Raw genomic sequence first — 12716 nt, forward strand, 5'->3', positions numbered from 1 at the left:
CGATGTGTACCTTTCTCCATTTTGAGACTTAATTAACATCCTACTCCGCATTGTACATTATAATACCCTCTCAACCGGATAGAGAGAATCTGATTTTAATCGGATAAAATAAAATCAACAGTAAACAGAAGTAGAAAGTAAGAGAAGATATCGCCGGAGATGGAGGCCGTACAGTTATCGACGTTAGCTTCCCGCCATTTCTCATCAGCTTCTGCAGTAGCAATAACCGACTCTAGAAGCTTAAACCTCTCAAAATGCGCCAAATTCCGCTCCGCTTTTTGTTCTTCTTCAACTTCGCTTTCTTCTTCGGCAAACATCTTCACTGTAATGTTATCTGAATTTTAGCTTGCGGTTAGTGGTTTATTCACTGGTAGAAGAAATTTTTGACTGTGTGGTAATTTTATATTGTTTCAACAGAGGGAGATGTGGCGCTGGGTGAACTGTAAGAGCAGTGGTAATAACAGAGGTTTTCACCGTGGAGTGGTTATAAAAGCTGAAATGTTTGGACAGTTAACTAGCGGACTTGAATCTGCTTGGAGCAAGCTTAAAGGAGCAGGTTTATTATTGATTAAATTTTATTTTGTTTGTTAATTGTTTTAGATTTATTTGATAATTTTATGTTTGTTTGTTTGAATCTCTTTGTTGTTAATGTTTTAAGAAACTTTGACGAAGGAAAATATTGCCGAGCCTATGAGAGATATTAGGAGAGCTCTTCTAGAGGCTGATGTAAGAATTGAATTCTTTGCAAATTATTTTATTCCGACCATAGACTTAAGATATAGATAATGATTTTTAAGAGTTGATTTTGGTGGCAGGTGAGTCTTCCTGTTGTTAGAAGGTTTGTTCAGTCGGTTAGTGATCAAGCAGTTGGTGTCGGCCTTATACGAGGGGTCAAACCAGACCAACAGCTTGTCAAGGTTTGTGTTTTTATAAATTTAATTTGCTTTTGAAGCAATGTTATATTGTCAGAATGCACGGTATTTCTGCATTTGTAACTTTGAAGTACATAATTACTAAATTGTTGTTTCATTTATCTTTAATTTGCTTGATAGTAGTTATTCTTTGCTTTGTTGTTGCAGATTGTACATGGTGAGCTTGTGAACTTGATGGGTGGAGAGGTGTCTGAACTTGTTTTTGCAAAATACAGCCCTACTGTCATATTGTTGGCTGGTTTACAAGGAGTTGGAAAGACTACAGTTTGTGCTAAGTTAGCAAATTATCTTAAGAAACAGGTTCAATTTTTAGGACTGACTAGCCTTTATATGTAAATTTCTTATTGGTGAATGGGCCTGCTATTTGTTTGATGTGCGCGCAGTATGCTTTATTTGTTTGAAATCATTGTATTATGCTTAACTATGAACATGTGATTTTTCTGCAGGGTAAATCTTGCATGCTTGTTGCTGGAGATGTGTATAGACCTGCTGCTATTGACCAACTTGTTATATTGGGTGAACGGGTAATTGAATTCCAGCCTTTTGCACCAATTGTACAGTAATATGTTGCACAATTTGATTGTTTCACTTTCTTGAACTTTTATCTGCCCCACTATTTTCTGGAATATGTGAAATTAAAAACATGTTATAAGTATATTTAATGTTTTTGTTACTGATGATTGATACTCTTCTACTGACCAGAGATGTTAATTTTGACTTGTAAATGCGATTTATCTTTATGTATCATAGACCAAATTGAAATAATATTTCTTGCATTTCTAATCAGATTGATTTGGTTATTAATTTGATATGACTTTTAGCCCTTCTTAGAATGTGATGCATTGTAAATTTGTAATAACAACAAAGTCTGCTTTATATAATTTGTTATGTTTACATTGATAATTCAATAAGTTATGTTTGGCTATCATTTATCATTCTCATCTTTAGTTATAGTTTGTGACAGGTGGGTGTGCCTGTTTATTCGGAGGGCACAGAGGTTAAACCTTCAGAAATAGCTAAAAGAGGCTTAGAGGAGGCCAAAAAGAAAAACATAGATGTGGTCATTGTAGATACTGCTGGAAGACTGCAGGTAATGATACTTCACCTACACATTTGATGATCTTGTAATGCAAAATGCATAGACATTTTGTTTTAAAAAGTTCTCATATTTCTTTTTATCAATAAATAATTTCTTTATTCTCATATATTTTTTGTACCAATCCCCTGAATTTTAATTATTTGTCTATCTTAATTGTCAACAGATAGATAAAGGAATGATGGATGAGCTAAAACAAGTGAAGCGGGTACTAAATCCTACAGAAGTGTTGCTTGTTGTGGACGCAATGACTGGCCAAGAAGCTGCAGGTAAGAGATAGACCCTCATTATCTGATAGTTTAAGTTTTAATTTGTCTTCTTGCACCATGATCAATTGTTTCTCCCTTCTTTATGAGCATTAAACAAGTGCTTCTGAATCATTTTATTCTTCATATAGTTGGGTGTACCGGTGTAGTAAATTTTGAGTTTCAATAAGGGGTTATGAGAGTAGTCATTAGCTGTTAGGTTGCATGAGAAACAATCTCATATCCTGTTTACGAGATCATACTTCGCTTTTGATCCATTCATAAGTTTCTTTTATGCTAAAATGACTCTTTTTTTCCATTTCATTTATCATTGATAACAGTTTCCCATTGTGAATGCTAATGTTACTGTTTTCTCTCATTTATCAATCATGCCTTTGTTAATTGGTGTACCGATAAAAAAAAAATTTGACATTATGAAAGTAAAATTGATAAAATTGGCATGTATGTCTGTCCTTTTTTATTTGATAGGCCATCTAAGTTCATCCATGCATCATGTTTCCAGTCCCACGGACTTTTACTTTCTGTCCTACTTTTGATTTGCAATACTGGGCTACACTTACTCTGACAACTAGTTTAAAAGTTAACACCGTATTGTGTTTTTTCCTTTTTATATTTCACAGCATTGGTTACGACCTTTAATGTTGAAATTGGAATTACGGGTGCCATTTTGACAAAGCTGGACGGAGACTCTAGAGGTGGTGCAGCTCTGAGTGTTAAAGAGGTTTGCTTCATAATTTCTAGATGTTCATTAAATTATGTTGTTTTATAAGGGCTTCTTCGTGATGAAGGAATCTATCCTTAGAACTATTATGATACTTAGGAGATCTGCCAGCATGAATGTCAATGTTGAACAAAACTACTCAAGCCTTTCTATTTTGTTGGGTTTTGGGATCATTCTAAATCGATGCTTTTCTGGTGATAATTGTTTGCATGCTATGAAGTTCTTGGGGCAATATAAGAGGCAAATGAGTTATAGTTCTAGTCTTCTAGAATTTCTAGCAAGCTGCATAGACATTTTATGTGATCAAGAAATGAGAATAGGAAGAAAGGAAGGGAAGGGACGCAGGATTAGACAAAAAGAGACAGCACTTAGGCGGGCTATTGCTTGAAGTAAGCCAAATGATTGTTGACCATTAAATAAAGAGGGAATTCTCTTGTTGAATGCACTTCTACACTATCAAAAACTGCATACTTAAGCATTATGTCAGAGAGGCTTGTTAAATTCCATTAATAAGAATAATAGTGTAATTTGAATGGGATTATGTTTGATTGCCTATTACTTGCAGCAACAGTTATTATGCATTTCGTACTGTCATTTTTAGTATTTGGCATTTTGGTGCACTGCAGAAATATCTAGCAAAGAATTTTTTTATTGTATTGAGATTTAATTCTCTCTTCTGTATCTAATAGCTGAACTTGTGGCAGGTTTCAGGGAAGCCAATTAAGCTTGTAGGGAGAGGAGAGAGGATGGAGGATCTTGAACCTTTCTACCCAGATCGTATGGCTGGGCGTATCCTAGGAATGGGAGATGTACTTTCTTTTGTAGAAAAGGCACAAGAAGTTGTAAGTTATGGTAAACTATTCTACCATGTTTGTCTTAGAAACGATTATATTATGTCTTTGTCATCTATTCTGTACAGATGCAACAAGAAGATGCTGAAGACTTGCAAAAGAAGATAATGAGTGCCAAGTTTGACTTCAATGATTTCCTAAAGCAAACTCGCGCTGTTGCACGTATGGGTTCCATGACTCGAGTCTTAGGAATGATCCCAGGAATGGGAAAGGTATAATAGCATGCTTACCAGTTTCATAATTGTTATTTTTGCTCCCGGTATGCATATTACATCATGCACATTTTGGATCACTTGTAGAGGTAATTCTACCATCAGCTTTTAGGATGCATTTCTCCAGTTCAGCCTATGAATTGAAAAGTGGAATGTGCCGAGAATTATAATCTGTTTATTTGTTAACACAACTGTCTGCTGGAAGAAGTTTCAATAAGTTTCCTATATGTATGCAACAGGTTACTCCTGCACAGATTCGAGATGCGGAGAAGAGTTTAAAGATAATGGAATCAATGATTGAAGCAATGACTCCGGGTATCTTAATTTTGAATAACACACTCGATAATCAACTTTAAAATATACAAGGTGGATATGTTCAAATATATGCACAGTAACAAATTGAGATGGTAAGGAAGTGGGGATTAGGATGTGAAAATGCTATGCATATATGCATAGTTTATGTCATCAAAGTGTCCATTGTAATCCAATGTTCTCATTATCAGGGAACAATGATTTATTAAATCATAAGAAAATAACTAAGACAAGATATTGACACCGTTTGGCTTCACATGCTTCGAAAGGAAAAAATTGAATTAGAACCTTGAAATCAGTAGCATTATTTGTCATTCTACATGCTACTTGTCGCAAAAGGATGCAAGTTGCGTTGGTGTGATGTGGCTAATTAATTTATTACAGTAACAAAGGCCAGAATTTGGGGACAGTTTATTGCCTATTTCTCAAATTGAGATTGATCTAATACAGTATTCTTCAATGCAACTAATAGTCTGAGTGACCTGTTTTGAATAACAATAATAATTAATTCGTGTTTACGCTGCCGATTTGGTTTTTGTGTTTGATGCTAAAATTTCTAGTCCTTCCAAAGCAATCTAACTTACTTATTTTCACAGAGGAAAAAGAGAAGCCTGAATTGCTGGCCGAGTCTCCTACAAGGAGGAAAAGAATTGCTCAGGAGTCTGGGAAAACAGAGCAGCAGGTATCTGTTATCGCTATATCATATGTTACATACCATGTTGCACGGAAACTTAAACGTTAAAATGAAAAACAAAAAATGACGTTTTTTTATAAAAACATGTTATAAAGTTTCAGAATTTCAGAAGCGTTTTCGAAAATAAAAAAATTGCCGAAACATATTAGTTGACAAGTTCCCGTGCAACATAGATTACATGTTTGCATACTGAATTTACTATAGCCTACTAGTACACCTGGGAGGTTCAGTATTTAGTTTAGCTTGCTAATAGTAGCTCAATGTTTCGTAGAGGGTATAATTTATTATGTCAACATTAGGTGAGTCAACTTGTTGCTCAACTCTTCCAAATGCGTGTCCGTATGAAGAATCTAATGGGTGTAATGGAGGGTGGATCTATTCCTGCTCTCAGCAATCTTGAAGATGCACTCAAAGCTGAACAGAAGGTACCTTAAATACTTGTGCATTAAACTACTCGGACAGTAACCAATCATATTCTCGTGTTTATTATACGTACATGTGTCATGTGCGGATAAATGTATGCATTGAATCTTTGGTTATTACACTTGTGGGTTTTAATCTAACCATTTGGCATTTTTGGTTTGTTCTAAATAAGGCTCCTCCTGGCACTGCAAGAAGGAAGAGAAAGTCGGAATCAAGAAAACAATTTGCAGATTCAGTACCGTCGAGACCAAGCCCCCGTGGTTTTGGCTCAACAAACTAAGAAATTAAAGTGGTGGGAAGCAGAACCATGATTAGGAACTCTTGAAGCGTTTGATCATAGTAGCCCTCAAACCTCATTCCTGCTCACAGTTTTTTGTGCTTGCTAAGGTATTCTTTGCGCTACGAGGACTCGTTCTTTTCCGACCTTGATTGCATCTTTTAGATGATTATTAGCGGGTCGCTGTAAGGAGACACCACATATGTAATGTATGTAACTGTAAGCTGTTCAGAAATTCAAATGTGTATTATTAACAAACAAAAAGTAAGAGACCAATACATTACATGAAATTTTGTCAGTAGTGATGAGTGAAGCAATTCATCACTCTCAGACTAGATCCAAAAAAGAAAACATCTTCTATAATTTAAAATTTTACCCTTTTTTAGTGATCTTTTAAATATGGGGAAAAAATAGTAATTTTGACCTAACCTAGTAATTATCCTTTTATAAATTTGCATTGGTGTATATGTATCGGTGTAAGTATGGGTCTCATCCTATAACCTTTTAGTACTAAATTTTCATAATCAAATTAGTTTTTGCAGCTTGATCTGGTGCTGTTATAGTATAGAACTCCCCTCGTAGCATAGTGATAATACGTACTTTTCTCACTAGCAAGTCCTCAAGTTGTAGGATAGTATTTTCGTTTTTATTTAGTTATCAGTTTTCTTAAATGTATGCCTGTAAATAGACTTATAGACTACACTTTATCATTTTAAATGATTTTTATAATTGTGTTTTTTTTTATTAAATAGATAATTGAATTTATTAAACTAGTTTTTTTTTTTGTTAATCAGCCTAACAAATTGGATTATATTTATTATTTAAAATAAAAATTAAACTTTCTTAATATTAACAATTTATCTTAAAGCAATAAGTATTAAAAGAACGGAAGAAGAAAGAGACAAAAGATAATGATTGTCAATGGTTAGTGACTGTATTTACGATGGCACTATTTTTAAAACAATAATTGATAGGGAAAAGAAAAAAAAATTACCTTGAATCTAAAAAATATTCTTATGTCCCTATCAATTGTCATTATAAAAATAGTGGCACCCTATATTTATATAGACAGAAATATTCAGAATGCATAAAGCATAATAATATGTAATTACAAATGTGTAGGAAATAAGTGAATGGGACATAAGTTTCGGAGAGTTATGAGCATTAAAAAAACTTGAACAACCTTTTATCAAGTGTTACCTTCCATTTGTCAAAACATTAAATTCCTATTTTAAAAATAAACTTTTGTTAGAATTTTCCTCTTTTTTTTTCCTTTAATTTTTCTTTGAAAACCAAGAAATCAAAAGAAAATAAAAAGTGTAGAAAGAATGGGAACAGAAGGAGATTCAACATTTCCTGCAGCAGATGTTGAGAGAGAATTGGATGCAGCCTTAAATAAAGATTTTGAAGTTGATTCTGTTTCTTCTCATATTGCTGCCTCTAAAGATATCAAGGTTATTTTTCTACTTAATTATTTCAATAAATTGCACAAGCGGTGTTTGAACTTTTTAATCTTCTCTTTTGATGTCTGAACTTTTTAAATTAGTGTTTAATTTTTTAAAATATACTAATTGAGTATTTTTAGTCACTTTCTGATCACCGGACTAGCTAAAAAGATAAATGTAATTTTGAATTTTGTTGATTTAGTTTGATATTTTAATTCCTTGTTTATAAGTGCATTATTATGCACACATTCGTCTTTTTTTTTACTAATATGACGTATAAATTTGAATAAAATGAGAGTTACTTTTGTCTTCTAGCACATAGATGGAAAAAAAATGGATACATATGCATGTTAGATATATTTTAAAAAATTAAAACACTAATATAAAATAAAATAAAAATTCAAAAACCAAAATAAAAAATTTAAAAATTTCATACGCTATTGATTTAATTTTTCTAATTCTTTAAATTAAACCCTATTGGTTAGTATCCCACAAAAACTTGTTAATCCTTTTAGATCTGATAAATAAAAAAATTCTAATTATTTTTACAAAAATTTAATAAATTTAATCTAGTTCTAAAGATGGGATGACAATTTTAATCAATGTTAATAATCATGTATATCAAAATTAAAAGTTTTGATTAAATTTTGCAAGAATGTGAAAAGATTTAAATTTGTTTTCATATCATTATGCCATCCTTTTTTAACATCCAAAATATATATGTTTTTTGTGGTAAACAGAAAAACAAGAATAGGGAAAAGAAAGATGCAATGCAGACACTGAAGACTACCATTTTAGTTTCAGCAGTTATTGTTGCTGTGGCTGGTGCTGTTATTGTCTTCACCAAAAAATTGAGAGAGAAATGATACCGACATTTTTATCTAGACCCGATTTATGAAAAATACATAAACCTCATTAATGTATTTTTTTTGTCTATTATTATAATTGTTATTAAATAATTATCCCAATTTCCAGGAATTTATTATTGTTGTGGAATTAGTTAATTATCGGGATGATTGTAGCAATTTTTTTCTTTCAAACAACTACTTGTTTTATATAATGAAATGGAACAAGCAACTAATTTTTTTTGTTATAATCGAATTTAGATCATCGTATTCAAATGAAAACTGAGCTGATATGCGATACTAATATAGTAATATCCATCTCTTCCATATACAATTATAATCAATTCAGTTTCCAACATTTAGTCAGCTGTTCAATTGGTAATACTTTTTTTCTTTTATCAAAAATAGAATTCGTTCATGAAGAGTAGAGTACAATTGAAAAATCAATATATAATCTTCTAATTTTGATGTAAAATACTAACAAATTACCCAAAATACAAGTATAATATAAATTGAAATTAGGCAAATTTAAACATCGATTCCGCATTAAGAACCGAACGAGAACTTAGAAGCGAAACGGGTCTTCGATTTGTCCTTCCGATTTGACCGGCAATTAGGGATGGCAATGGGGCGGGGTGGGGGTGGGGAAGCTATCCCCATCCCCGTCCCCATTTATTTGATGGGGATTAATCCATCCCTGTCCTCATACCCGTGGATTCCTCATCTCCATGGGGATCCCCATATCCCCGTATAATTTTAATATAAATATTTAAATACTTTTATTATTTTTATAAAATATTTGAGAAAAAATATGAACTGTTCAATATTAATAATATAAAATATTATAAATTAAATTATCCCAAAAATTAATTAATCATTTAAAATATTCAGCAATTTTAAATATTAAAATAAAATAATTAAAATAAAATAAAAAATCGTTAAAAGTCATTACTTAATATCATGATAATTAAATAAATTATTAAAAAATATATACAATATACTAAACATCGTTACAAATTATATAAAAAATTATATAAAATATTCGGGTCTCTATGGGGACGGGGACGGGGATCCCCATGGGGTGGGGACTACACCCCCCGTCCCCTCCCCATCTCCGTGGATGGGGAATAATCTTCCCCCATCCCCGTATCCATGGGGGCAATTGTTGGAAATTTCCTGCCCCATTAGGGGCGGGTCCCCATGGGGGGAATCCCCTCTCCATTGCCATCCCTACCGGCAATCCGCTTGATCCATTAAAGCTTAGTATTTCCAATCCTCATCTTCAATGAAATTCTTTTTTTTTTGGTATAGGGTCTATGAGGTTTCCTGAACGGGTCTCAACTATGAGACGGCACCTTTAAGCCTTCCACATTCAGACTAATCCCCTTTCGAGCCGTGTAGGTCCCTTGCGGGAGGCAAACTCTGGCCCCAAGTTTTAAACGGCTGCATACATGAGTACAGTTCGAACCCGCGACCTCACTTAAGCTAGAAGAGCGCCTTACCAACTCATCTACGCCTTGGGGTTATCTTCAATGAAATTCTAATAAACAATACCCATCCAAAAAATCTTACATCTACAAGAAAATGACTATGAAACTTGAACAATCATTATGGATTCTTAAGGAAATCTAAGAAAACACACCATAAAAACCATAAAAACATAAATTTTCAAGCCTAAAAATACTAAAAATCACACCAAAAAAATTATCAAATGGGTAAATTTATTAAAATAATATCTAAACTTATAATTTTTATGGGCGGAAAGGGGGTGATTTCCGATTGAAATCGGAAAATCACCTCCTCCCACCCTTTAAAACAATAACTTAGAGAAGAAATTGTTCGGAGAGAAGAGAGAGGAAATTGTTAGAGAGAAATCAATTGGTAGTATTTGCTAGGGATAATTATACAACGTACGTGTCATTTGTACAACAAATCAATGAGGTGTTAGCTGTGCTAATATTATAATGAAAAATAAACCATAATTAAAAAATCTGTATTATAAATGCTCATATAAAAATGACATGATACAACCATTGCATGTGAACAACACTCACTAGCTAGAGATAGAGTAAACAAAGGATTTGAGTGTGCATTAAATTCAGTTAGACAAAGGATGTCCCTATTTCCATGAAACAATTCTAGACATAGTGTAAAAATATTGTACTCTCTCCATTTCCAAACAATACCACTTTATATAGTTTAACAAATATAATTAATACTCTAACTTTTCACAACTCAATCTTCATTTTTTTTATCAACACTCTTATTAAATGTTATGATCAATTTTGTTTTTTAGGCTAAAGCCATTAAATGGTACATTTTAAATAAGAACAATATGGAAAGATCAACATTTTAAATTGTGATTTATTAAGAACATGAACAATTATTTGAGACAAAAAAAGGACTATTATTTTGGGATGGGGGACTAATATTTTTAAAATCATTTATCATTTATTAAAAAATAAATACTAAAAAAAGGAAGAATAATTTCTACAATCATTTTGTTCTTAGCTAGAGAACAAATTCGTTAGAACCTAGTTGGGTTCCGACAGATCTTTTGTTCTTTTGGAACAGATCCATCCGAACCCAAATGGGTTCAAACTGGTTTTTTTCTCTCCGGAGGGGTATAAAAAGCAAAAATAGTTCCTAAGATTATAAATTAAAATAAAAATAACTTTTAAATTTTTGAAAATGATAAAAATAAAATTGATTTTGTAAATGATTAAATGTCAATTTGAACAATAAATTTGATGTTAAGCATCTTTTTTTTTTTAAATTCCATCTTCAAAATGGAGACTGTTATACACTCATTGAGGTGCGGCTAGGAAATGGATAAACGAGAATTTTTATGATATGAAAATGTAAGTTACAAGTCTATTTGTATCAAAAGCCGCGAGATTGACTGATTTGATTTTTTGTGTCAAGTTGAGAGGGTGATTTGATCCTTTGTTCATTATTATATATGTATATATAAAATATTATTTATGCGTATCTAAAGTGTATATGTAACATATTTTGAAAATATTGTATTTGAGTTGTATATGATATGTACGATCAATTATGCATTTGAAATGTATCTCAAACGCATTAACACAATAACACTAATGCACAAACTCGATGACTGGCTGGTGCGTTTGACACACTGACGCGTCTGTCTGATGTGCTAACACGTCTAACTCTAACGCCACATATGTTATCTTTGTTATTGGAAGAGTAAAAAAACATAAAGAGGAAAAGATCCTAATCGTAAAAAATTCAGAGTTTTTATATTTCTTAAGAAAATTACCGTGACTATATTTTTTTTTATTTTCTCAAAATAATATTAATGTTTCTTTTTTAAAAGAGAAAATTAGTCCATATACTGGCTAAGGCCTTTTTAATTAGAAAAGTACGGGAGCAAAAGCTCAAATTGACTTTTACGTTTTGCACTTTATTAATTTGATTTTTCAACTTTTCTTTTTAACAAATAAACTTTCAAAATGAAAAAAATACGGGTTACAGTTAAGGAAAAGAATCACAATTGATTTTCTTGTACCTATTTCCAAATATGCTTTATAGATTCTTGCCTTATTTCTCGCCTTATTACCATGATCTAAATCTTTCCTTTTCATTTTGAATTTAGGTTGACACAAAAATTAAAATGGCAAGCCCTCCGCCATTGCAGCCACCATCAACTTTATATTCTGCCGCAGCCATCAACCACTATTTGTCTCAATACCGTCGCTGCCGCCGTAGTAAGCCCTCCGCCGCCATAAACCCTCCGCAATTGCCCACTATCGTCACAACCCGTTCATAGCAGCGTCTCCTTCTTCATATCCGGCGACCCGCAACCTATCCCTCTATTCTTCTATGACAGCAACATATTCTTCTTTAAATTCAGATCCGGCACCGCCTTGTTCGTACCGGCCATCTTCGCTTTTTTTTTTTCGCTTTGGTTTTTCCGTTTTCAGAAAATCACAGATGGAGGACCTCTTGTCGCCATGATGAACAAATCGGAATCGGGGATCAGATTCGCGACGCGACAATAGTTTTTGATTTGTAATTTTATGACTTGATTTTTTTATTGGTTAACCAAAAGTGTACTAATGGTACATCAATAATTGGGATATTAACAATGATGTAAAAATAATGGTTAATTATTGTAAGGTTAACTATATGTTTTCTAATGGTTAATTAATAGTTAGCTAACTTTGTATGATTTTTTATATAAAATATGAATATATATTGATAATTACTTTTTTTAATTACAGTTAACTAATATGTGACTAATAGTTAACTAACAGTTATTTTTATATGTATGATTATTTTTAAAATAATTGAAATTTGATGTTCAGTTGTTTTTTTGTTATATTTGAATAATTTTAAAAATATTTAGGGGATAATTATATGTTTCCTAACGGTTAACTATTAGTTAACTATACTTCTGTTGGTTATCTAAAACATGTACTTATCATAATGTTAATTATTATTTTTTATTAGTTAAAGTTAACTAATAAGTGATTACTGGTTAACTAACAGTTAACTAATTTGGTGTACTGTTAATTTTAGGATATATTATTGTAGATTTATCTAAAAATAATTTTATGATGTTAACAGTTTTTTTATTAAATTTAATATATTAATGGTTAACTACATGTAAATT

The 12716-nt window shown here is 32.1% G+C and overlaps 2 protein-coding genes across 2 annotated transcripts; both read left to right on the plus strand.

Moving 5' to 3' along the window:
* Positions 1-81: 81 nt before the first annotated feature.
* On the plus strand, positions 82-6074 carry LOC126677514 (signal recognition particle subunit SRP54, chloroplastic). The gene is made up of 15 exons (XM_050372175.2): positions 82-324; positions 418-556; positions 659-726; positions 816-917; positions 1080-1232; positions 1379-1456; positions 1897-2022; positions 2195-2297; positions 2915-3015; positions 3720-3857; positions 3935-4078; positions 4318-4393; positions 4987-5072; positions 5384-5509; positions 5680-6074. Exons 1-15 carry the CDS (start codon positions 160-162, stop codon positions 5785-5787), a joined length of 1713 nt encoding a protein of 570 aa, XP_050228132.1. The 5' UTR covers positions 82-159; the 3' UTR covers positions 5788-6074.
* Positions 6075-7009: 935 nt separating this feature from the next.
* Positions 7010-8233, plus strand: LOC126678876 (uncharacterized). Its single transcript, XM_050373789.2, has 2 exons — positions 7010-7238; positions 7970-8233. Exons 1-2 carry the CDS (start codon positions 7113-7115, stop codon positions 8093-8095), a joined length of 252 nt encoding a protein of 83 aa, XP_050229746.1. The 5' UTR covers positions 7010-7112; the 3' UTR covers positions 8096-8233.
* The last annotated feature ends 4483 nt before the right edge of the window (positions 8234-12716 follow it).

Source organism: Mercurialis annua, linkage group LG4 (assembly GCF_937616625.2).
Source record: "Mercurialis annua linkage group LG4, ddMerAnnu1.2, whole genome shotgun sequence".
NCBI classification, from domain to species: domain Eukaryota; kingdom Viridiplantae; phylum Streptophyta; class Magnoliopsida; order Malpighiales; family Euphorbiaceae; genus Mercurialis; species Mercurialis annua.

Coding starts and splice junctions, on each gene's coding strand:
- LOC126677514 (XM_050372175.2), top strand. CDS start 160: ATGGAGGCCGTACAGTTATCGACGTTAGCTTCCCGCCATTTCTCATCA. Junction 1,233..1,378: donor CAAATTATCTTAAGAAACAG/GTTCAATTTTTA, acceptor ATTTTTCTGCAG/GGTAAATCTTGCATGCTTGT. Junction 5,073..5,383: donor CTGGGAAAACAGAGCAGCAG/GTATCTGTTATC, acceptor TGTCAACATTAG/GTGAGTCAACTTGTTGCTCA.
- LOC126678876 (XM_050373789.2), top strand. CDS start 7,113: ATGGGAACAGAAGGAGATTCAACATTTCCTGCAGCAGATGTTGAGAGA. Junction 7,239..7,969: donor CTGCCTCTAAAGATATCAAG/GTTATTTTTCTA, acceptor TGTGGTAAACAG/AAAAACAAGAATAGGGAAAA.